General features: G+C 35.5%; 1 protein-coding gene across 3 annotated transcripts in view; it reads right to left on the bottom strand.

Moving 5' to 3' along the window:
- Positions 1–581: 581 nt before the first annotated feature.
- Positions 582–27,990, bottom strand: part of LOC133645572 (protein FAM163A-like) — a 42,825-nt gene continuing 15,416 nt past the window's right edge. For all 3 annotated transcript variants that reach the window (XM_062040410.1, XM_062040411.1, XM_062040412.1), the window contains 3 exons: positions 12,347–12,443; positions 9,065–9,179; positions 582–1,320 (listed from right to left, as the gene is read on the bottom strand). In XM_062040410.1, the coding sequence (XP_061896394.1) occupies positions 940–1,320; positions 9,065–9,157 (474 nt within the window). In that variant the 5' untranslated portion in view covers positions 9,158–9,179; positions 12,347–12,443 and the 3' untranslated portion in view covers positions 582–939. The remainder of the gene's footprint in view (positions 1,321–9,064; positions 9,180–12,346; positions 12,444–27,990) is intronic.

Here is a 27,990-nt window from a genome sequence, read left to right as displayed (position 1 = left end):
ATACATACATACATACATACATACATACATACATACATACATACATACATACATACATACATATATATATATATATATATATATATATATATATATATATATATATATATATATATATATATATATATATATATATATATATATATATATATATGTATGTATGTATGTATGTATATATATATACACATATACATACATATATGGTTAAAGAATACAAATTGAAAATTGTTGTTTAAAAAAACAAAACAATGAATAATAACTATCATTATTTCTTTAGTGCAATTGAAGGGAGCAAATCAAGTTTAAAACAATATTTAAAAATGCGCTCACTACAAGACAGCCATTGCTATATTGTTGGATCTCAAGAGAATATTGTTATATTATTTTTGACAAAACATAAAAATAATAAAATAATTACACACATCTATATATATATATATATATATATATATATATATATATATATATATATATATATATATATATATATATATATATATATATATATATATATATATATATATAATACAAATAAATTACATTTTATTTTTCAATATATATATATTTCTATTTGTAGATTTTTTTTTTTTAATGAATCCTCTTTACTGATTGACTAGGATAAGTTTCCACTACCTCTTGGTGAGTGTACGAGTCCAACTAACAAACACTTTGTCATTTTGAAAATTACACACGTGTGGCATCTTGGGGAATTTGTTTGCTTGTTTTGAGTCGTGTTGTCCCTAGAAGGGTGCAAACATGGGAACATGGGACACAAACAGGAAAAGTCCTGAAGGAAGACAATATTTAAGAAGAATTATTTGCCGGAAGGAGTAAACTTTGCCGGCATTAAAAGAACGCTTGGAAGTGCCACCAGGAGGCGCCCCATGCTATACACGTCCTTATATTGGTCGCCTGTGTCAACCTCCTCCAGGTCAAAGGTCACACCTGGGTGCTGTAGGAGCGCGGCGGCGGGAACAGGTCAGCGGGGCCGTAGTAGCTCAAAGAGGGGGTGGAGCACTGCGGCAAAGACGCCGCCGGGTTCTCGTAGTAAGTATGGAAGCCCAGACGCTCGCCCCCGTTGAGCATTTCCGGGGCGGCGAGTGCGGCGCGGCGCGTGTATGGCGAGCACGCACGGCAGGCGTTGCCCCGGTGGGAGGCGGACGCAGCGGCGCAGTCCAGCTGGTCCAGGGAGACGGGCGTGATGGCGGCGCCGTCGTTGGCCAGCGCGTTGCACGTGTTGCACGGGAAGTGAGCGAGCGGGTCGGCCTGAGGCGGCGAGCCCGCGTCCGCCTCGGAGTCATTCTTCTTACAGCAGTAATACTGCAGGGGGGACAGAAGCACAAGGGGCGGGGCTTTAGAGCGCCACTGGACACAACGGACGTCACTTTTATTACAAACCCCGTTTCCATATGAGTTGGGAAATTGTGTTAGATGTAAATATAAACGGAATGCAATGATTTGCAAATCCTTTTCAACACATATTCAATTGAATGCACTACAAAGACAAGATATTTGATGTTCAAACTCATAAACTTTATTTATTTTTTTGCAAATAATAATTAACTTAGAATTTAATGGCTGCAACACGTGCCAAAGTAGTTGGGAAAGGGCATGTTCACCACTGTGTTACATGGCCTTTCCTTTTAACAACACTCAGTAAACGTTTGGGAACTGAGGAGACACATTTTTGAAGCTTCTCAGGTGGAATTCTTTCCCATTCTTGCTTGATGTACAGCTTAAGTTGTTCAACAGTCTCTGTTGTGGTATTTTAGGCTTCATAATGCGCCACACATTTTCAATGGGAGACAGGTCTGGACTACAGGCAGGCCAGTCTAGTACCCGCACTCTTTTACTATGAAGCCACGTTGATGTAACACGTGGCTTGGCATTGTCTTGCTGAAATAAGCAGGGGCGTCCATGGTAACGTTGCTTGGATGGCAACATATGTTGCTCCAAAAAGTGGTTGTACCTTTCAGCATTAATGGCGCCTTCACAGATGTGTAAGTTACCCATGTCTTGGGCACTAATTCACCCCCACACCATCACAGATGCTGGCTTTTCAACTTTGCGCCTATAACAATCCGGATGGTTCTCTTCCTCTTTGGTCCGGAGGACACGACGCCCACAGTTTCCAAAAACAATTTGAAATGTGCACTCGTCAGACCACAGAACACTTTTCCACTTTGCATCAGTCCATCTTGGATGAGCTCGGGCCCAGCGAAGCCGACGGCGTTTCTGGGTGTTGTTGATAAACGGTTTTCGCCTCGCATAGGAGAGTTTTAACTTGCACTTACAGACGTAGCGACCAACTGTAGTTACGGACAGTGGGTTTCTGAAGTGTTCCTGAGCCCACGTGGTGATATCCTTTACACACTGATGTCGCTTGTTGATGCAGTACAGCCAGAGGGATCAAAGGTCACGGGCTTAGCTGCTTACGTGCAGTGATTTTTCTCTGAACCCTTTGATGATTCTATGGAGCGTAGATGGTGAAATCCCTAAATTCCTTGCAATAGCTGGTTGAGAAAGGTTTTTCTTAAACTGTTCAACAATTTGCTCACGCATTTGTTGACAAAGTGGTGACCCTCGCCCCATCCTTGTTTGTGAATGACTGAGCATTTCATGGAATCTACTTGTATACCCAATCATGGCACCCACCTGCTCCCAATTAGCCTGTTCACCTGTGGGATGTTCCAAATAAGTGTTTGATGAGCATTCCTCAACTTTATCAGTATTTATTGCCACCTTTCCCAACTTCTTTGTCACGTGTTGCTGGCATCAAATTCTAAAGTTAATGATTATTTGCAAAAAAATTTCTTTTTATCAGTTTAAACATCAAATATTTTGTCTTTGTAGCATATTCAACTGAATATGGGTTGAAAATCATTGTATTCCGTTTATATTTACATCTTACACAATTTCCCAACTCATATGGAAACGGGGTTTGTAATTAAGAGTTCTGATTGGAAAAGGTTTTTTTTTTGCAACATTATACCAACATGTATTTAAAATGATCTTCTAAAATAAGAATAATTCAACAAAAATGACATAATCTTGTATCAAATACATGATTTTTAACATTATGAGGAGTTTTGTTCTTCATTTATTAATAGCAGGTTGAAACCAGGGCCGGCGCTGCCGTGGTTTCTGTGGTTGTAGTTCTACTTCCTCTTGTGGGACTCTCAGTGGAAAGCACCGCATATCTCAAGTCATATGTAATATTTATCACATGACTGCATGTCATTTTCACAGGATTCTCCTTTAGCGACAGCACAGTCAAAATACTCCTAAAAATGCGAGAAAGGAGTCTTCAGATTAAAAAGAAAGATGTTTCACGAGGAGAATAAAGTTGTGGGTTTTTTTTTTGCAATGCTGTTACTTTTTATTCCAAGTTATATTTTTCTTTGAATACTATAACTTTATTCTTGTAAAAATCAGGAATTATTCCACAAATGATCACTAATTTGAAAATAAATGAGAAAAATTTTTTTTCTCATCATTTAATGACTTTTTAAAAATCCAATTATTATGCTAACTTTTTTTCTGACACTACAACTATATTCTTGCAGTATTAGGACTTTTTAAAGACTTACAATATTTTTTTCTCAGAATATCACAACTTTCTCTTAAAATTACTACTTTTTTTGCCTGTTAATAATGAGTTTTTTTCTTTTTCACTTTATAATATAAGGAATATGTCAAATGTGTTATTACTCAACATATTACAGATATACAAGTTAATACTTCTTTCCAAAAAGTATATATATATATATATATATATATATATATATATATATATATATATATATATATATATATATATATATATATATATATATATATATATATATATATATATATATATATATATGTATATATATATGTATACTTTCGTGTGATATTATTCCAATATTATTCTAAATATAATATATATCAATAATTAATAATTAATAATAACAAATATTTCTATATTCCATATCTCTTTTTCTTTTAAAATAATTGTTTTAATTGTATTTGATACATTTTCTGATACTATGGCAAATGTTTTTTTTGTTATTAGGCCTTTTTTCCTGTAACATTGGGACTTGTCAAGGTAGTTCATAATTATTTATATATTTTTTTAATTAAGACATTTCTAAAAATGTTCAATTTAAATCAACTTTTATCTTCCTAAAAAAATATTGCATATTTATTTCTTCAAAATGACATATATTTTCAAAATAAAACTGTTTCTCATATGTAATTGTTTTTCTCAAACTGCTTTCTTAATTATATTGACTTTTTTAAATCAAACAATTACATCTTTATTCCCTAAAAAAAAATAAAAAAAACATCTCTCATAATGTTATGGCTTAATTTTATTTTTTTTAAATCCATGTTTATTTATTTTTTAATGAATGTTTTCTAGGGGTGTCCAGATACAACATTTTCACTTCCGATAGGATACTAGCACAAATCATAAATATTTGTAATATTTTGTAGAATGGAATGTTAGATTCAAGTGAAATTAGTCCAACAGAGAACAATAGCCCTTTTCCAACACTGGAACTTTAACAGGAACTTTCCCATTTAAATATAAATCAATAAAATCCCCCCTGTGTTTCCACCAAAAACTACATGGGTAGATTTAGTTCTTTAGGAACATTTTTTTTAGATCCTGCCAGCCAGGTGGGACTTTCGAGAAGTTCCTGGAACTTTCAAAAGGAAGGGCGGTGCTGTCAATCACTGATTGTATGAAGAAAGTTCCTAGAACTTTGATTTCAAACACAACCACCACCACCATTACAGTTTGCAAGACAACTTATTTCTTGTGTGTTTCTATGACAACACACTTGACAATGGAGAGAAAGAAGAACGGAAGGAATTTTTGCAGGAACTTTTGTGAGGCATCTGTATGCTGAAGAACGCTGATCAGTGGAACTATATTGCAGTGATTATACTCAGCCGTAGTCTTTAAACTCTATGCAATTTATTCATTTTGACAAACTTCATTTTAATACCGGTACTAGGAAAAGTGGACAAACTCTTTTAAACGTGTTTACAGAGGAATATCAAGTATTGAGCCTGACTTTAAAGCGGCGATGCGAGCTGCTGAGACTTGTCAACATCGCAGTTTGGGGAGAAACATGAAATAAAGAACGAGTAGAACAAAAGTAAATCACATTAAAAGTCGGCTATTTACTTTGTTACATGCTGAAAAAGTGACACGCCATTTGTGAAGTTATTTGTCGAAACTAGGGCTGCAACAACTAATCGATAAAATCGATTATAAAAATAGTTGGCGATTAATTTAGTCATCGATTCGTTGGATCTATGCTATGTGCATGCGCAGAGGCAATTTTTAAATTTTTACATTTTTTTTTACATTTTTATTTTATTTTTATAAACCTTTATTAATAAACTGCAACATGTACAAACAGCTGAGAAACAATAATCAAAATAAGTATGGTGCCAGTATGCTGTTTTTTTTTCAATAAAATACTGGAAAGGATAGAAATGTAGTTTGTCTCTTGTATCCGATTATTAATCGATTAATCGAAGCAATAATCGACAGATTAATCGATTATCAAATGAATCGCTAATTGCAGCTCTAGTCTAAACCCGAGTGAACCGAATGCTACAGGGATCCCAACGAGGTAAAAAATAATAATAATAAGGGAATTGAAAAATATCAGCTGCGGGTCAAGGAGGCCCTGAAGTTGAAGAACGTGGAGGGGGGCGTGGCCTGTGGGCCTGCCGCGGAACAGGGTGTGTCAGAAACCGGCCTCGAAGACAGCGACAGGTGCGTAGATGGCCCAGGTGGGCCTTGTTATCTAATCACCTGTCGCCTCATTAGCAGCAGCCGTGAGGAAACGGGTGGTGGTAGTTGGAGGTGCTGCTGAGAGACACTGTGCTGAAAAGCAAAAGACTTGGCTCTCTAGTGGGTTCTTCAGACCACCACAGACGGCCTGGAATTCAGCTTATAACACTGTTTTATTTTTCCAATGGTCCAAAGTCTTTTGCTTTTCAGCACAGTGTCTCTCAGCAGCACCTCCAACTGCCACCACCCGTTTCCTCACGGCTGCTGCTAATAAGGTGACAGGTGATTGGTTAACAAGGCCCACCTGGGCCATCTACGCACCTGTCGCTGTCTTCGAGGCCGGTCCTGACACACGCCGCTCCGCGGCAGGCCCGCAGGCCACGCCCCCACTCCGCAAAGAGATTTACCGTTTTTAAGATGCTTTGGAAGGCATGTTCCTAGGTAGGCAAGAAAACTCACCAATGGTTTCTATCTGTTAGATCAGGGATGTCAAACTGGTTTTCATTGAGGGCCACATGGCAGTTATGGGCCGCTTGTAACAGTGAACAATGTATAAATTTTCCTCCGGATTTCATTATTAATTATATAAATTGTTTTAAGTAGATTGTCGATTTTACAGTAAAGACTATACATTCATTTATTTATTATTTATTTACATTTACAAAATTTTATGAAATATAGTGTTTTTAAAATTTTTTTACAAAATTTTACGGTAAATGTAAGAACAGTACCACCAGTGCCTCCATGGAAATGCCCCCCTCTACCTCAAAGAACTACTCACCCCCTAAAATCCTCCACACGACACCTCCGCTCCGGACAGGCTAACCTCCTCCAACCTCCGAGGACAAAGCTACGAACAATGGGAGACCGGGCTTTCTGCTCCGCCGCTCCCAGTCTGTGGAACGCTATCCCTGACCACCTGAGGGCACCACAGACTGTGGATGCTTTTAAAAAAGGCTTAAAACCCCCTTTTTTTTTCTTTTTTTTTTTTAGATATATGCATACTAGTTTTAGCTATTTGGCTGTTCTAGTTTTTATTTGTATTTATTTTTTATCATCTTTTTATTTTTTTTAATACACTGTAGCACTTTGAGGTTGTTTACTCAATGTAAAGTGCTTTTTACAAATAAAATTTGTTATTATTATTACTGTTTTTTTGGGGGGGGGGTTGGGGGGGTTTACGGGAAAACCTGGCAGCTTAGTTGCCAGAATTGTTGTGTTAAATTTACATTGGTTTTTACAATATTATATTGTTCATGGAAAAACAGTACAAATTCTTTTTTTTTTATTCTGGCAACCTAGCTGCCAGTTTTTCTACCGTAAAAACAAATGTACCGTCTTTCCATTTACAGTAACACACCGTTAAAAACAACAACCGTAGATTTTACAGTCAAAAACTGGCAGCTCAGGCAACATAATTTTAACGCAAAAAAAACAGTAGTCCATCCATCCATCCATTTTTTTTTACCGCTTGTCCCTTTCGGGGTCGTTTTTTTTCAATTTACAGTAAACGGAAAATGTATTGTCATTTTTATTATTTGATGGGTAGTTTGCTGTAAAGTTAAGTATTTTTATTTAAAAACATGTTTGGAAAGCATTTATTTATGAATTTATTTATGTATTTATTTGACAGGGACAGTACAAAAAAATAAACATTGCTCCCCACAGGTAACCAACAGTGTTTCCCACACATTCATTTATTTGTGTCCGCCACAAATAAAAAAAATAAAAATAAAAAATTAAAATATATATATATATATATATATATATATATTTTTTTTTTTGTCCTGTCCAGCTTCTCAGGCAAATCATATAGTTGATGTAGATGCCCATATAGGCTGTTCAGATTTACTTTACAAAAGAGAAGTGTAGGATAGTTCTCTTGTTGCCTTATTTGTATTTGACCACTACTGTTTTCTGTTTATTTGTTACTGACTGTGGCAGGACACCTCTGCCTCTGTTTCACTTTATGTTGCTGGTAAATAATATGGTTGTAGTAGTAGGCTAAAGTTAAATTATTTAGTATGCACTAATTAAAGAGGCAGAGCTTTAAGAGACATTTTAGCTTTTATATTTTATAAGATATATTTTTTGTAAGAACCACAATTAATAAATATATTTCAGTGAATAACTTATTGTTCAAATCTGTATATAAATATGTACATAAAGTGTTGTAATTATATTGTAAAATGGATGGATGGATGGATGGATGGACGTTTAAAACAAAACTGTTATTATTAATTAGTAAGTATACATTTTTTGAGCCTTTTTAGAGAAAATCATATCATTGTAGTAAATTATGCAAATTACCCGATGATGTCATGGTGACCACGCCCATAGCCCCGCCCCCACCGCCACAGGTATCTTGGCAGTTTATGGGAAACACTGACCAATGTCAAAGTACATAAGACTTCTAGCCTCAGGCTAATTTGCAACCCTTGTCCCTGGTTAGGCTTTTTAAAAAAAGTTGAGAAAAGTGTAAAAACAAGGATTAAGACAAGTTCAGAAATAAAAACACATTGAAAATAATTGGCCCTATTTGTCCATACTACACCCAGTTCTAGTGCTCACACTTCCTTAAGCCATGATAATATACTGTAATATTTGTTGCAATAATGGCTACTATTAAAGTTTAAAATGTATGAAATTTCAAGCTGTACATATATTTTTTCTGTCAAAATGAAAAAAAATCAATTACATTTAGTGACAAAATATTAAGTACTTTATTGACATATCATTTCCAGGTGTTTGCGGGCCAGTTATATAAAGCTGCTCAGTGGCCTTGTGGTTAGAGTTTCCGCCCTGAGATCGGTAGGTCGTGAGTTCAAACCCCGGCCGAGTCATACCAAAGACTACAACAATTGGCACTCAGCATCAAGGGTTGGAATTGGGGGTTTAATCACCAAAATGATTCCTGGGCGCGGCCACCGCTGCTGCTCACTGCTCCCCTCACCTCCCAGGGGGTGGAACAAGGGTGATGGGTCAAATGCAGAGGTAAATTTCACCACACCTAACGTGTGAGACAATCATTGGTACTTTAACTTTTTTTATTTAATTTAAAAGTAGGACTTTTTTTTTTAAAGTACGTTATTCTCTTATTATATTGGGGTTTTTAATGCCAATATTACAGTGAAAAGTAAACGTTTTCCACTGAATTGAATGACTCCTAATTTCAGTTTATATTAATAGAGTTTTTCAGGACACAGGAAGAGCTTCACACTGGCTGGCATGAAGCCAGTGGGTTAGAAAAGCTTTCAGAGGGGTCACCTGGAGTCGACAGTAACAGAGGACTGCTACGATGCACAGCAGTATCACTCCGGCAAGAATTCCTCCTGCTATCACGATTGTTCCCGCTGACATTCGACCAGATCTCCATCAAACCCTTCAGAGACAAAACACAAGGAGGATGTTGGAGGGCGACAATATGCTACACATTAATGTCATACTCAATGAAATATTAGTTATGAATATATGGGCGCCTCTCATTATGTAACTGCTAGAAATGAAACTGTGGACACACACACACACACACACACACATTAACACACTCTTGTATTTGTTACCTTCTTGAGACCTCGGAAAAATGCCTACCTCTTTAGGACCACCCTTTCTAGATACATAAAGATTTGTATTTACAACATTAATAATATATACATACTATACAAATATAAAAAAGGTACGCTTTTAGTAAATTTTTATTTAAATTTTTTTAGTTTGTAATTGGTTTTTAATCTTCATTATTTACTTCAAGTTATTACAATATGTCTCTATATACATTTTTTTTTATTTTTTTTTATACATTTTCGCCAACGGGGGCACATTTCAATTTCTTACACAAACTTGTTATTACATATGCTGGCCAGAGGGGGAGCACTTTTAAAACCGACACACAGTCAATTTGAAAAATCCCTCCTTTTTGGGACCACCCTAATTTTGATAGATTTCACCACCAGAGGTGCAAATGAGACATTCTCTATTAGATTAGACACACACACACACACACACACACACACACACACACACACACACACACACACACACACACACACACACACACACACACACACACACACACACACACACACACACACACACACACACACACACACACACACACACACACACACACACACTCTTGTATTTGTTGCCTTCTTGAGACCTCCGAAAAATGCCTACCTCTTTAGGACCACCCTTTCTAGATATATATAAAGATTTGTATTTACAACATTAATAATATATACATACTATGCAAATATAAAAAAGGTAAACTTTTAGTTATTTTTTAAAATATTTTTTGTTTGTAATTGGTTTTAAATCATCATTATTTACTTCAAGTTATTGCAGCATGTCTCTATATACATATTTATTTTACAAAAGGTCCACTTAGGAGTTTTAGGGAAACAATCACCAATAAAGCATGACTTTATAATAATGAGAGGCCTCCAACGGGGGTCTACGATGCATGGTCCTAAAGACAGTAAGCTCGTTATCAAGGGGTCCACGTCCCAAATAATCAAATATCGGTCCCATATTTTTTAAATTAATTTTACATTTTTAAAAGGGGGCGCATTTCAATTTCTTACACAAACTTGTTATTACATATGTTGACCAGAGGGGGAGCACTTCAAATTTTTTACACACACTTGTTATTTCATATGTTGACCAGAGGGGGAGCACTTTTAAAACCGACACACAGTCAATTTGAAAAATCCCTCCATTTTGGGACCATCCTCATTTTGATAGATTTCACCACCAGGGGTGCAAATGAGACATTCTCTATTAGATTAGACACACACACACACACACACGCACACACACACACACACACACACACACACACACACACACACACACACACACACACACACACACACACACACACACACACACACACACACACACACACACGCTCTTGTATTTGTTGCCTTCTTGAGACCTCCGAAAAATGCCTACCTCTTTAGGACCACCCTTTCTAGATATATATATAAAGATTTGTATTTACAACATTAATAATATATACATACTATGCAAATATAAAAAAGGTAAACTTTTAGTTATTTTTTAAAATATTTTTTGTTTGTAATTGGTTTTTAATCATCATTATTTACTTCAAGTTATTGCAGTATGTCTCTATATACATATTTATTTTACAAAAGGTCCACTTAGGAGTTTTAGGGAAACAATCACCAATAAAGCATGACTTTATAATAAAGAGAGGCCTCCAACGGGGGTCTACGATGCATGGTCCTAAAGACAGTAAGCTCGTTATCAAGGGGTCCACGTCCCAAATAATCAAATATCGGCCCCATATTTTTTAAATTAATTTTACATTTTTAAAAGGGGGCGCATTTGAATTTCTTACACAAACTTGTTATTACATATGTTGGCCAGAGGGGGAGCACTTCAAATTTTTTACACACACTTGTTATTTCATATGTTGACCAGAGGGGGAGCACTTCAAAATTTTTTACACACACTTGTTATTTCATATGTTGACCAGAGGGGGAGCACTTTTAAAACAGACACACAGTCAATTTGAAAAATCCCTCCTTTTTGGGACCACCCTCATTTTGATAGATTTCACCACCAGGGGTGCAAATGAGACATTCTCTATTAGATTAGACACACACACACACACACACACACACACACACACACACACACACACACACACACACACACACACACACACACACACACACACACACACACACACACACACACACACACACACACACACACACACACACACACACACCCGCTCTTGTATTTGTTACCTTCTTGAGACCTCCGAAAAATGCCTACCTCTTTAGGACCACCCTTTCTAGATACATAAAGATTTGTATTTACAACATTAATAATATATAAATACTATGCAAATATAAAAAAGGTAAACTTTTAGTTATTTTTTAAAATATTTTTTGTTTGTAATTGGTTTTTAATCATCATTATTTACTTCAAGTTATTGCAGTATGTCTCTATATACATATTTATTTTACAAAAGGTCCACTTAGGAGTTTTAGGGAAACAATCACCAATAAAGCATGACTTTATAATAATGAGAGGCCTCCAACGGGGGTCTACAATGCGTGGTCCTAAAGACAGTAGTGTTCACTGTTAAGCTTGTTATCAAGGGGTCCCCGTCCCGATAGATCAAATATCGGCCCCATATTTTTTTTAAATACATTTTTGCCAAAGGGGGCGCATTTCTAATTCCTTACACACACTTGTTATTACATATGTTGGCCAGAGGGGGAGCACTTCAAAGTTTTACACTCACTTGTTATTTCATATGTTGACCAGACGGAGAGCACACACAGTCAATTTGAAAAATCCCTCCTTTTTGGGACCACCCTAATTTTGATAGATTTCACCACCAGGGGTGCAAATGAGTCATTCTCTATTAGATGCAATGGTACTTTTCCTTGTTGATGTCTCAAGAAGGGTAGAAATACAAGAACACACACACCACACACACACACACACACACACACACACACACACACACACACACACACACACACACACACACACACACACACGACTCACATTAGCAGACAGTCAGAGATGGAAGGGTGGGAGAAGGTGGGACGTCATGACACAAGTGGACGATGTCACTTTAAATGCCCGCCTTCTCTCCGGAAGCCTGTAGAAAGAAAAAAAGGCAAATTATTTCACTTGCCAAACTTTTTCCTCATATTTAAAAGGCTCTTTTTTTTTTTTTTTTTTTTTAAAAGGAAAATAAATTATCACATTTGTGCCTTTTTCCTCCCACTCATAATGTGACTTATATAAAATGTATTATTACTCAAATAATGACTGTACAACTATAGTTATTCTAGTAATATGAGGACGGTCTTGTAAAACTGGGATAAAATATCACAGTTTTTTTTCTTTGAATAATTCAACTTTATTCTTGTAAAAATCACAAATTGGGAAAACTGGGTCAACTATGTCACGCCCCATAAGCCTGATTTTAATTTTTCGAATTAGTGATTGTACTGCTTAAAAAAAAAAAAAAAAAAAAAAAATATATATATATATATATATATATATATATATATATATATATATATATATATATATATATATATATATATATATATATATATATATATATATATATACACACATATTTTATTTTATTTCTGATTATCATTAATATTAATATATTATTATTTATTTTTTGTTTATTTAATTGATGTATTTGTAGATATTACTTTGTTTTTTTCGCGGTTTCTTTCTTTTCTTTTGGGGGGGGGGGTGGTATGGTTGGGATATAAACAAAAATATTTTGACATTAAGGGCAGACAACAGATATATGATGTATGTGAATATGATGTAATGGATAGGAATGTCTGATGCTGGATTTCAATAAAAAAACAAAAATAAAATAAAAAATAAAAATCACAAATTATTCCACAAATGATCACTACTTTGAAAAAAACTTAAAAAAATATGTTTTCTCATCATTTAATGACTTTTTTAAAATCTAATTATCCTGCTACTTTTTTTCTTACACTAAAACTATATTCTTGCGATATTAGGGCTTTTTTAAGACTTAAAATATTATTTACTGTATTTTTTCCCCTCAAAATATCACAACTGTCTCTTAAAATTACTACTTTTTTTTCCCTGTTAATGAGGTTTTTTTTCTTTTTCACTTTATAATAAGGAATATGTAAAATGTGTTATTACTCAAAATATTACTGATATACAAGTTAATACTTCTTTCAAAAAAAGTATATATATAGTTACTCTTGTGTGATAATATTCCAATATTATTCTTATATATTATATGTATATCAATAATTAATACTACATTTTTCTATATTCCATATTTTCTTTTCTTTTAATATTATACATTTCTGAAATCATCACACATTTTCTGATACTATTGCAAATTTAGTTTGTGTTAATATTAGGCCTTTTTGGGACCTGTCAAGGTAGTCCATAACTTTATTGTTATGCTTTGTTGCAAATATGTCAACAGGGTTGCAAGACAAAGCCATTATTCATCCATTGCCCACATATTGTACAACATGCATTTGAAACAAAACAACAGTGAACGCACCTGAATGTGTGTGTGAGCTAAAACTATGCAGACAGACGTGTGTGTGTGTGTGTGTGTGTGTGTGTGTGTGTGTGTGTGTGTCTGCAGCTCCTCCATTGCATCACAGTAATAAATTATAAACACAGCGGGCCATGCTAATGTCGTTAAAAGCGATACCAAGCCTCCTTCTCCTTCCTCACTGTACTCCTCCTGGCCTTTCAGTGTAATGTGCTGCTAGCACACACACACACACACACACACACACACACACACACACACACACACACACACACACACACACACACACACACACACCCACGCACACACGCACACACACACAATTCTGCAGTAATTATGAAGCCTGGCGATGACTTCTACACACATGGACAAAAGGAAATGCAATCATTGCGGAGAAGATACTAAACTCTTTTGACTAACACGTAAGGGAATTAGGGCAGAAAAGCTCACAGTGGAGACTTTCCAGCAGGGTGCGCCGTGAGACAAAGACGCCGGGAGACAACAGGACGCCGCGCTGTCCGAGCGCCTTAAACTATACCTTACCCTGCATCCTCACCGTGGAGTTGAATAAAGTTGGCAAAATTCTGGGACCAGCTCAGCACATGTTGGAATTTGTGTTTCCTCCTCGGTGAACCGCGGCTTTCCCGGCGCCGGTGGCACTCGTGCAGCCCCCAGATCATGGCGCTACCATCAACATGCTTAACTGTCGGCAAGTCATATTTTTTTGTGATGGAGTGATTGGAGCACATACTTGTTGGTCACAAAAAAAAATCATGAAGTTTGGTTCTTTAATGAATTTATTATGGGTCTACTGAAAATGTGAGCAAATGTGCTGGGTCAAAAGTATACATACATACATACATGTTAATATTTGGTTACAAGTTACTAACGACAAAATTTAAACTACTAACGACAACATTTTAACTACTAACGACAACATTTAAACTACTAAAGACAAAATTTCAACTTCTACTAACAACAACATTTCAACTGCTACGAATGCTAACATTTCAACTGCTACAAACGATAGAATGTTCAACTACTAACAACAAAATTTCAACTTCTACTAACGACAAAATTTCAACTGCTATTAAGGACAACATTTCAACTGCTAGGAACGATAACATTCCAACTACTAATGACAAATTTTCAACTTCTACTAACAACAAAATTTCAACTGCTATAAAGAACAACATTTCAACTGCTAGGAACGATACATTTTCAACTACTAACGACAACATTTCAACTTCTACTGACGACAAAATTTCAACTGCTATTAAGGACAACATTTCAACTGCTAGGAACGATACATTTTCAACTACTAACGACACATTTTCAACTTCTACTAACAACAAAATTTCAACTGCTACGAATGATAACATTTCAACTGCTACAAACGATAAAATGTTCAACTACTAACGACAAAATTTGAACTTCTACTAACGACAAAATTTCAACTGCTATTAAGGACAACATTTCAACTGCTAGGAACGATAACATTTCAACTACTAACGACAAATTTTCAACTTCTACTAACAACAAAATTTCAACTGCTATAAAGGACAACATTTCAACTGCTAGGAACGATAAATTTTCAACGACTAACGACAACATTTCAACTTCTACTAACGACAAAATTTCAACTGCTATTAAGGACAACATTTCAACTGCTACAAACGATAAAATGTTCAACTACTAACGACAAAATTTGAACTTCTACTAACGACAAAATTTCAACTGCTATTAAGGACAACATTTCAACTGCTAGGAACGATAACATTTCAACTACTAACGACAAATTTTCAACTTCTACTAACAACAAAATTTCAACTGCTATAAAGGACAACATTTCAACTGCTAGGAACGATAAATTTTCAACGACTAACGACAACATTTCAACTTCTACTAACGACAAAATTTCAACTGCTATTAAGGACAACATTTCAACTGCTAGGAACGATAACATTTCAACTACTAACGACAAATTTTCAACTTCTACTAACAACAAAATTTCAACTGCTATTAAGGACAACATTTCAACTGCTAGGAACGATACATTTTCAACTACTAACGACAAATTTTCAACTTCTACTAACAACAAAATTTCAACTGCTATTAAAGACAACATTTCAACTGCTAGGAACGATACATTTTCAACTTCTACTAATAACAAAATTTCAACTGCCATTAAGGATAACATTTCAACTTCTGCCAACGATAAAAATAGCGTCAGATTTTGTGATTTCTTCTGGGGGCTACAATATATTGTATTACTTTAATTTGTTTTCAAATTAATAATTTCAACTGCAATAAGGCGCTTTTGGTAGCCATCCACAAGCTTCCGGTTGAATTTTTGACCACTCCTCTTGACAAAATTGGTGCAGTTCAGCTAAATGTGTTGGTTTTCTGACATGGACTTGTTTCTTCAGCATTGTCCACACGTTTAAGTCAGGACTTTAGGAAGGCCATTGTAAAACCTTCATTCTAGCCTGATTTAGCCATTCCTTTACCACTTTTGACATGTGTTTGCCCAAGACCCAACCTCCGGGCTGATCTGACATCTCATGGACAAAGATAAGACCTTCTGGAGGAAATTTCTTTGGTCAGATTAAACAAAAATTGAGCCGTTTGGCCACAATACCCAGCAATATCAGTGTTTCCCACACATTCATTTATTTGTGGCGGCCTGCCACGAAAGAATTACGTCCGCCACAAATAAAATAAAAATGTTAAAAAAATTAATTTATTTTTTATTTTTTGTCCTGTCCAGCTTCTCAGGCAAATCATATAGTTGATGTAGATGCCCATATAGGCTGTTCAGATTTACTTTACAAAAGAGAAGTGTAGGATACTTCTCTTGTTGCCTTATTTGTATTTGACCACTACTGTTTTCTGTTTATTTGTTACTGACTGTGGCAGGACACCTCTACCTCTGTTTCACTTTATGTTGCTGGTAAATAATATGGTTGTAGTAGTAGGCTAAAGTTAAATTATTTAGTATGCACTAATTAAAGGGGCAGAGCTTTAAGAGACATTTTAGCTTTTATATTTTATAAGATATATTTTTTGTAAGAACCCCAATTAATAAATATATTTCAGTGAATAACTTATTGTTGAAATCTGTATATAAATATGTACATAAAGTGTTGTAATTATATTGTAAAATGGATGGATGGATGGATGGAAGGACGTTTAAAACAAAACTGTTATTATTAATTAGAAAGTATACATTTTTTTAGCCTTTTTAGAGAAAATCATATCATTGTAGTAAATTATGCAAATTACTCGATGATGTCATGGTGACCACGCCCATAGCCACGCCCCCACCGCCACAGGTATCTTGGCAGTTTATGGGAAACACTGAATATGTTTGGAGGAGAAAAGGTTAATCCCAGGAACACCAGGCCTACCGTCAAGCATGGTGGTGGTAATTTGAAATTGAAATGTTATCGTTCGTAGCGGTTGAAATTTTTTCGATCGTAGAAGTTTCATTTTTGTCATCACACGCAGTTGAAATGTTAATAGCAACGGAAATTTTGTCGTGAGTCAAAATTGAAATTTTGTCCTTTATAGCAGGTTTTTTTTTTCATTTCCAATATGATACCGACATTTGAACCTTGAGTTTTGACTGATATAAGGGAATAAGCGGTAGAAAATGGATGGGATGGATGGATACAGAATTAGCACAAATGATGTGTACTTTTATTATTTGCAGTGTGGAATGTTAGAATAGGTTTGATCAAGTGAAATTAGTCAAACAGAGAACAATGGAAGGTATGAAAAACACTTTATACCTTCCATTGTTCTCTGTTTGACTAATTTCACTTGATCAAACCTATTCTAACATTCCACACTGCAAATAATAAAAGCACACATCATTTGTGCTCATTTTGTATCAGATCCTTATCGGTATCACTCAAAACTCAAGGTTCAAATGTCGGTATCACATTGGAAATGGAAAAAAAACTGCTTTAAAAGGACAACATTTAAATTTTGACTCGCGGCAAAATTTCCATTGCTGTTAACATTTCAACTGCTCGTAATGACAACATTTCAACTTGTACGATCGACAAAATTTTAACTGCTACGAACGATACCATTTCAACTGCTGTGAAAGATAAAATTTTAACTACTAACGACAAAATTTAAACTACTAACGACAAAATTCAAACTACTAACGACAACATTTAAACTACTAAGGACAAAATTTCAACTTCTACTAACAACAAAATTTCAACTGCTACGAATGATAACATTTCAACTGCTACAAACAATAACATTTTAACTGCTACGAACGATAAAATTTTCAACTACTAACGACAAATTTTCAACTTCTACTAACAATAAAATTTCAACTGCTATTAAGGACAACATTTCAACTGCTAGGAACGATACATTTTCAACTATTAACGACAAATTTTCAACTTCTACTAACAACAAAAATTTCAACTGCTATTAAGGACAACATTTCAACTTCTGCCAACGATAAAAATAGCGTCAGATTTTGTGATTTCTTCTGGGGGCTACAATATATTGTATTACTTTCATTTGTTTTCAAATTAATCATTTCAACTGCTCGTAATGACAACATTTCAACTTCTACGATCGACAAAATTTTAACTGCTACGAACGATAAAATGTCAACTGCTATGAATGATAACATTTCAACTGCTACAAACAATAACATTTCAACTGCTATGAACGATAAAATTTCAACTGCTATGAACGATAACATTTCAACTGCTACAAACGATAAAATTTCAACTGCTACAAACAATAACATTTCAACTGCTATGAACGATAACATTTCAACTGCTACAAACGATAAAATTTCAACTGCTACGAACGATAAAATTTCCACTGCTACGAACGATAAAATTTCAACTGCTACGAACGATAACATTTCAACCGCTTCAAACGATAAAATTTAAACTGCTACGAACGATAACATTTCAACCGCTACGAACAATAACATTTCAACTAACGACAACATTTCAACTTCTACTAACAACAAAATTTCAACTGCTATTAAGGACAACATTTCAACTGCTAGGAACGATACATTTTCAACTACTAATGACAAATTTTCAACTTCTACTAACAACAACATTTCAACTGCTATTAAGGACAACATTTCAACTTCTGCCAACGATAAAAAATAGCGTCAGATTTTGTGATTTCTTCTGGGGGCTACAATATATTGTATTACTTTAATTTGTTTTCAAATTAGTCATTTCAACTGCTCGTAATGACAACATTTCAACTTCTACGATCGACAAAATTTTAACTGCTACGAACGATAAAATGTCAACTGCTATGAATGATAACATTTCAACTGCTACGAATGATAACATTTCAACTGCTACGAACAATAACATTTCAACTGCTATGAACGATAACATTTCAACTGCTATGAATGATAACATTTCAACTGCTACGAACAATAACATTTCAACTGCTACGAACAATAACATTTCAACTGCTACGAACAATAACATTTCAACTGCTACGAACAATAACATTTCAACTGCTACAAACGATAACATTTCAACTGCTATGAATGATAACATTTCAACTGCTACGAACAATAACATTTCAACTGCTATGAATGATAACATTTCAACTGCTACGAACGATAAAATTTCCACTGCTACAAACGATAAAATTTCAACTGCTACGAACGATAACATTTCAACCGCTTCAAACGATAACATTTCAACTGCTACGAACAATAACATTTCAACTAACGACAACATTTCAACTTCTACTAACAACAAAATTTCAACTGCTATTAAGGACAACATTTCAACTGCTAGGAACGATACATTTTCAACTACTAATGACAAATTTTCAACTTCTACTAACAACAACATTTCAACTGCTATTAAGGACAACATTTCAACTTCTGCCAACGATAAAAAATAGCGTCAGATTTTGTGATTTCTTCTGGGGGCTACAATATATTGTATTACTTTAATTTGTTTTCAAATTAGTCATTTCAACTGCTCGTAATGACAACATTTCAACTTCTACGATCGACAAAATTTTAACTGCTACGAACGATAACATTTCAACTGGTACAAACAATAACATTTCAACTGCTATGAAAGATAAAATTTAAACTACTAAGGACAAAATTTAAACTACTAACGACAAAATTTTAACTACTAACGACAACATTTAAACTACTAAGGACAAAATTTCAACTTCTACTAACAACAAAATTTGAACTGCTACGAATGATAACATTTCAACTGCTACAAACGATAAAATGTTCAACTACTAACGACAAAATTTCAACTTCTACTAACGACAAAATTTCAACTGCTATTAAGGACAACATTTCAACTGCTAGGAACGATAACATTTCAACTACTAACGACAAATTTTCAACTTCTACTAACAACAAAATTTAAACTGCTATAAAGAACAACATTTCAACTGCTAGGAACGATAAATTTTCAACTACTAACGACAAAATTTCAACTTCAACTAACGACAAAATTTCAACTGCTATTAAGGACAACATTTCAACTGCTAGGAACGATAACATTTCAACTACTAACGACAAATTTTCAACTTCTACTAACAACAAAATTTCAACTGCTATTAAGGACAAAATTTCAACTGCTACGAACGATAAATTTTCAACTACTAACGACACATTTTGAACTTCTACAAACAACAAAATTTCAACTGCTATTAAGGACAACATTTCAACTGCTACGAACGATAACATTTTCAACTACTAACGACAAAATTTCAACTTATACTAACGACAAAATTTCAACTGATATTAAGGACAACATTTCAACTGCTGGGAACGATAACATTTCAACTACTAACGACAAATTTTCAACTTATACTAACAACAAAATTTCAACTGCTATTAAGGACAACATTTCAACTGCTAGGAACGATAAATTTTCAACTACTAACGACAAATTTTCAACTTCTACTAACAACAAAATTTCAACTGCTATTAAGGACAACATTTCAACTGCTAGGAACGATAAATTTTCAACTACTAACGACAAATTTTCAACTTCTACTAACAACAACATTTCAACTGCTATTAAGGACAACATTTCAACTGCTAGGAACGATACATTTTCAACTACTAACGACAAATTTTCAACTTCTACTAACAACACAATTTCAACTGCTATTAAGGACAACATTTCAACTGCTAGGAACGATAAATTTTCAACTACCAACGACAAATCTTCAACTTCTACTAACAACAAAATTTCAACTGCTATTAAGGACAACATTTCAACTGCTAGGAACGATACATTTTCAACTACTAACGACAAAATTTCAACTTCTACTAACAACAAAATTTCAACTGCTACTAATGATAACATTTCAACTGCTACAAACGATAAAATGTTCAACTACTAACGACAAAATTTCAACTTCTACTAACGACAAAATTTCAACTGCTATTAAGGACAACATTTCAACTGCTAGGAACGATAACATTTCAACTACTAACGACACATTTTGAACTTCTACAAACAACAAAATTTCAACTGCTATTAAGGACAACATTGCAACTGCTACGAACGATAACATTTTCAACTACTAACGACAAAATTTCAACTTATACTAACGACAAAATTTCAACTGATATTAAGGACAACATTTCAACTGCTGGGAACGATAACATTTCAACTACTAACGACAAATTTTCAACTTCTACTAACAACACAATTTCAACTGCTATTAAGGACAACATTTCAATGGCTAGGAACGATACATTTTCAACTACTAACGACAAATTTTCAACTTCTACTAACAACAAAATTTCAACTGCTATTAAGGACAACATTTCAACTGCTAGGAACGATAAATTTTCAACTACTAACGACAAATTTTCAACTTCTACTAACAACAACATTTCAACTGCTATTAAGGACAACATTTCAACTGCTAGGAACGATACATTTTCAACTACTAACGACAAATTTTCAACTTCTACTAACAACAAAATTTCAACTGCTATAAAGAACAACATTTCAACTGCTAGGAACGATAAATTTTCAACTACTAACGACAAAATTTCAACTTCTACTAACAACAAAATTTCAACTGCTACGAATGATAACATTTCAACTGCTACAAACGATAAAATGTTCAACTACTAACGACAAAATTTCAACTTCTACTAACGACAAAATTTCAACTGCTATTAAGGACAACATTTCAACTGCTAGGAACGATAACATTTCAACTACTAACGACACATTTTCAACTTCTACAAACAACAAAATTTCAACTGCTATAAAGAACAACATTTCAACTGCTAGGAACGATAAATTTTCAACTACTAACGACAAAATTTCAACTTCTACTAACGACAAAATTTCAACTGCTATTAAGGACAACATTTCAACTGCTAGGAACGATAACATTTCAACTACTAACGACAAATTTTCAACTTCTACTAACAACAAAATTTCAACTGCTATTAAGGACAACATTTCGACTGCTAGGAACGATAAATTTTCAACTACTAACGACAAATTTTCAACTTCTACTAACAACAAAATTTCAGCTGCTATTATGGACAACATTTCAACTGCTAGGAACGATACATTTTCAACTACTAACGACAAATTTTCAACTTCTACTAACAACAAAATTTCAACTGCTATTAAGGACAACATTTCAACTTCTGCCAACGATAAAAATAGCGTCAGATTTTGTGATTTCTTCTGGGGGCTACAATATATTGTATTACTTTAATTTGTTTTCAAATTAATAATTTCAACTGCTCGTAATGACAACATTTCAACTTCTACGATCGACAAAATTTTAACTGCTACGAATGATAAAATGTCAACTGCTATGAATGATAACATTTCAACTGCTACGAACAATAACATTTCAACATCTACAAACAATAACATTTCAACTGCTACAAACAATAACATTTCAACTGCTACAAACAATAAAATTTCAACTGCTACGAACGCTAAAATTTCAACTGCTACGAACGATACAATTTCAACTGCTATGAACAATAAAATTTCAAATGCTACGAACGATAAAATTTCAACTGCTACAAACGATAACATTTCAACTGCTACGAACGATAAAATTTCAACCGCTACAAACGATAAAATTTAAACTGCTATGAACGATAACATTTCAACCGCTATGAACAATAACATTTCAACTAACGACCACATTTCAACTTCTACTAACAACAAAATTTCAACTGCTATAAAGGACAACATTTCAACTTCTGCCAACGATAAAAATAGCGTCAGATTTTGTGATTTCTTCTGGGGGCTACAATATATTGTATTACTTTAATTTGTTTTCAAATGAATAATTTCAACTGCTCGTAATGACAACATTTCAACTTCTACGATCGACAAAATTTTAACTGCTACGAACGATAAAATGTCAACTGCTATGAATGATAACATTTCAACTGCTACGAACAATAACATTTCAACTGCTACAAACAATAACATTTCAACTGCTACGAACAATAAAATTTCAACTGCTACGAACGCTAAAATTTTAACTGCTACGAACGATAAAATTTCAACTGCTGCGAACGATAAAGTTTCAACTGCTATGAACAATAAAATTTCAAATGCTACGAACGATAAAATTTCAACTGCTACAAACGATAACATTTCAACTGCTACGAACGATAAAATTTCAACCGCTACAAACGATAAAATTTAAACTGCTATGAACGATAACATTTCAACCGCTACGAACAATAACATTTCAACTAACGACCACATTTCAACTTCTACTAACAACAAAATTTCAACTGCTATTAAAGGGAAACTTCGGTTTTTTTCAACCTGGGCCCTGTTTTCATAATTTTTTCTGTATATGTGAGTGCTGGATAAAACATTTTTTGAGGTCGCGCCAGTATTGAGCAGGGCAGGCAGCCTCCAGCCCAGCTAACGCTCGTACACAGGGCAACTGGCTCTCGTCAAAATTCGGCCTATAAACATGCATTTTTTTCACACTGACAGGCTCAGATAGTTACAATGAGTGTCCGACAACATACTAGAAAGGAGAAATTAACGTATGTCTCTACCTTTAGCTGGAGATCGCTGTTTGTTGTGAGCTGTGTACAAATCTCACCACGCTACAAATCTCGTTCCGAAATCTCGCGATAACTCGCGACAAAACACCGGTGGAAAAACAGTTACCTGACTGAGGAAATTCAGCCATGACAGACAAACAAACAAACTTTTCTATAAAACTAAAATAACAGTCTTCGGTAATCCAACAGAAAATCACTTCAGTCGTCTCTCTTCACCTCAGTCAGGTAACTGTTTTTCCACCGGTGTTTTGTCGCGAGTTATCGCGAGATTTCGGAACGAGATTTGTAGCGTGGTGAGATTTGTACATGAGGTGAAGAGAGACGACTGAAGTGATTTTCTGTTGGATTACCGAAGACTGTTATTTTAGTTTTATAGAAAAGTTTGTTTGTTTGTCTGTCATGGCTGAATTTCCTCAGTCAGGTAACTGTTTTTCCACCGGTGTTTTGTCGCGAGTTATCGCGAGATTTCGGAACGAGATTTGTAGCGTGGTGAGATTTGTACATGAGGTGAAGAGAGACGACTGAAGTGATTTTCTGTTGGATTACCGAAGACTGTTATTTTAGTTTTATAGAAAAGTTTGTTTGTTTGTCTGTCATGGCTGAATTTCCTCAGTCAGGTAACTGTTTTTCCACCGGTGTTTTGTCGCGAGTTATCGCGAGATTTCGGAACGAGATTTGTAGCGTGGTGAGATTTGTACACAGCTCACAACAAACAGCGATCTCCAGCTAAAGGTAGAGACATACGTTAATTTCTCCTTTCTAGTATGTTGTCGGACACTCATTGTAACTATCTGAGCCTGTCAGTGTGAAAAAAATGCATGTTTATAGGCCGAATTTTGACGAGAGCCAGTTGCCCTGTGTACGAGCGTTAGCTGGGCTGGAGGCTGCCTGCCCTGCTCAATACTGGCGCGACCTCAAAAAATGTTTTATCCAGCACTCACATATACAGAAAAAATTATGAAAACAGGGCCCAGGTTGAAAAAAACCGAAGTTTCCCTTTAAGGACAACATTTCAACTTCTGCCAACGATAAAAATAGCGTCAGATTTTGTGATTTCTTCTGGGGGTTACAATATATTGTATTACTTTAATTTGTTTTCAAATTAATAATTTCAACTGCTCGTAATGACAACATTTCTACTTCTACGATCGACAAAATTTTAACTGCTACGAACGATAAAATGTCAACTGCTATGAATGATAACATTTCAACTGCTACGAACAATAACATTTCAACTGCTACGAACAATAACATTTCAACAGCTACAAACAATAACATTTCAACTGCTACGAACAATAAAAATTTCAACTGCTACGAACGCTAAAATTTTAACTGCTACGAACGATAAAATTTCAACTGCTACGAACGATACAATTTCAACTGCTACGAACGATAAAATTTCAACTGCTACGAACGATAAAATTTCAACTGCTACGAACGATAAAATTTCAACTGCTACGAACGATAAAATTTCAACCGCTACAAACGATACAATTTAAACTGCTACGAACGATAACATTTCAACCGCTACGAACAATAACATTTCAACTAACGACCACATTTCAACTTCTACTAACAACAAAATTTCAACTGCTATTAAAGACAACATTTCAACTTCTGCCAACGTAAAAATAGCGTCGGATTTTGTGATTTATTCTGGGGGCTACAATATATTGTATTACTTTAATTTGTTTTCAAGTAAAAAAAAAAATATTTTCAAGATGTGGCGGAGGAGAGTATTAGAAAGTGTGCGGTAACAAATGTATGAATTATGGTGGCCACTAGGTGTCCTTACCACTCCACTTCCCCTTAAAGACGGCATAAGTCCATTCCAGATGGTTAATAATGAATAGCTTAGTGTTTTTCATACCTTCAATTGTTCTCGTTTAACCCAGTGGTCCCCAACCACCGGGCCACGGCCCGGTACCGGTCGGTGGACCCATTGGTACCGGGCCGCACAAGAAATAATAATAAAAAAATATACATTTTTTTTTTTTTTTTTTAATTAAATCGACATAAAAAACACAATATATACATTATATATCAATATAGAGCAATACAGTCTGCAGGGATACAGTCCGTAAGCACACATGATTGTATTTCTTTATGACAAAAAATAAAAAATAGAGATCTTGCCCCAAGTGGAGGAGTTCAAGTACCTCGGAGTCTTGTTCACGAGTGAGGGAAGAGTGGATCGTGAGATCGACAGGCGGATCGGTGCGGCGTCTTCAGTAATGCGGACGCTGTATCGATCCGTTGTGGTGAAGAAGGAGCTGAGCCGGAAGGCAAAGCTCTCAATTTACCGGTCGATCTACGTTCCCATCCTCACCTCGGGATGATGTTTGATAAGAAATTATCGAGTTCGAGCCCATTATCGAATCCTCTTATCGAACCGATTCCTTATCGATTCTCTTATCGAATCCAGATAGGTTGTTGTATATGGAAAAAAACACAATATTTGGTTTAACAAAAGCTTACTTTTATTTTATAATAAAAAATAACAAAATTAATAAATATTGACTGTTACCCCCCCTAAAAAAATAAGATAAATAAATATTGACTGTTGTTACCCAAAGTATATTAAGTGGGATTTTTCAGAAAAACAAATATATACAGTAACACAAAAACAACCTGTCTCTGTGATCACTATAGGTGAATAGCCATGCCTTGAGGCGTTTTTTTCCGGTCCATTATTTTTGCTGCTTGTGTGACATCACAGGAAATGACGTAGCTCAGTCATTAGATTTGCCCACAGGGCATTTCTTGTGGGACGGGATTCGTTCCCAGGGATTCAAATAAAGAACCGACTCTTTTTCTTTACTATAGCGGCTTCGATAACGGAAACCGGTTCTCAAAAAGGGATTGGAGTCCATGGAATCGGTTCTTTTCTTATCGAACGGTTCTTTTCATCTCCCTTAGAGAGAGGGTGAGAAGCTCTGTCAACCGGGAGGAGCTCAAAGTAAAGCCGCTGCTCCTCCACATCGAGAGGAGCCAGATGAGGTGGTTCGGGCATCTGGTCAGGATGCCACCCGAACGCCTCCCTAGGGAGGTGTTTAGGGCACGTCCGACCGGTAGGAGGCCAGGACACGTTGGGAAGACTATGTCTCCCGGCTGGCCTGGGAACGCCTCGGGATCCCCCGGGAGGAGCTGGACGAAGTGGCTGGGGAGAGGGAAGTCTGAGCTTCCCTGCTTAGGCTGCTGCCCCCGCGACCCGACCTAGTATAAGCGGAAAAAGATGAATGGATGTTTGTTACCGCGTACTTTCTAATCCTCTCCGACCGTGAAGACTTTGTATGTGTAGGCAATATGCAACTGGAATTATTTGACACTGGTTTATATTGACAAATGTGTTGTCGGAGACTGCAATATTGTTCAATTTGTGTACATCGGTTGAAGGAGTAGAAAAGTTGTCTCACAACTCGACCGCGTACGACGGGAGCAGATGCAATCACAGTTTTTACAATCATTTTGCGGCGTCACTCCCTCTGCGCGCGTGTGTGTGCGCGCGCGCTCACAATTTGGAGGAGAGATGATGTCACGTCATCCTTTGTCGACCTGCACCGTGTGGTGTTTGCCAACGCGGGGCGAGGGTGAAGAGGTTTCACGCTCCTCTTACGCGACTATTTTTAGCGTCTCTCCGCACGCTGCAAAAGCGACGAGCGGATGAGAGAGGTGTCATATTTTAATTTGCCTCCTCGGCAGGGGAAAAAACGTCACGCACGCACACACACACACACACACACACACACATACTGGTTATCATTTGGAATGGGGACCAAGTTTTTGATCATCACTTGTGGGGACCACCCTTTCTACAGGTTGTGGAGGCATACCATTTTTTTTTTAGGTAAAATGGCCACTGCCCAGTTAGCTCATACACGTTTTTAAATCTCTGGATTGATGAAGTAATGTGCTGATCATTCTTACTGGGGACCCTGGGGAAAAAGAGTTAATATGGTTCATGGGGACCAAATTTAAATAATTTTGCATAATTACGTGACTACTGAGGACCATCTACCATTTCACACTTAAACTAAC

This window comes from Entelurus aequoreus, linkage group LG03 (assembly GCF_033978785.1).
Source record: "Entelurus aequoreus isolate RoL-2023_Sb linkage group LG03, RoL_Eaeq_v1.1, whole genome shotgun sequence".
Taxonomy (NCBI): domain Eukaryota; kingdom Metazoa; phylum Chordata; class Actinopteri; order Syngnathiformes; family Syngnathidae; genus Entelurus; species Entelurus aequoreus.
This window is presented reverse-complemented; position numbering and strand designations above follow the sequence as displayed.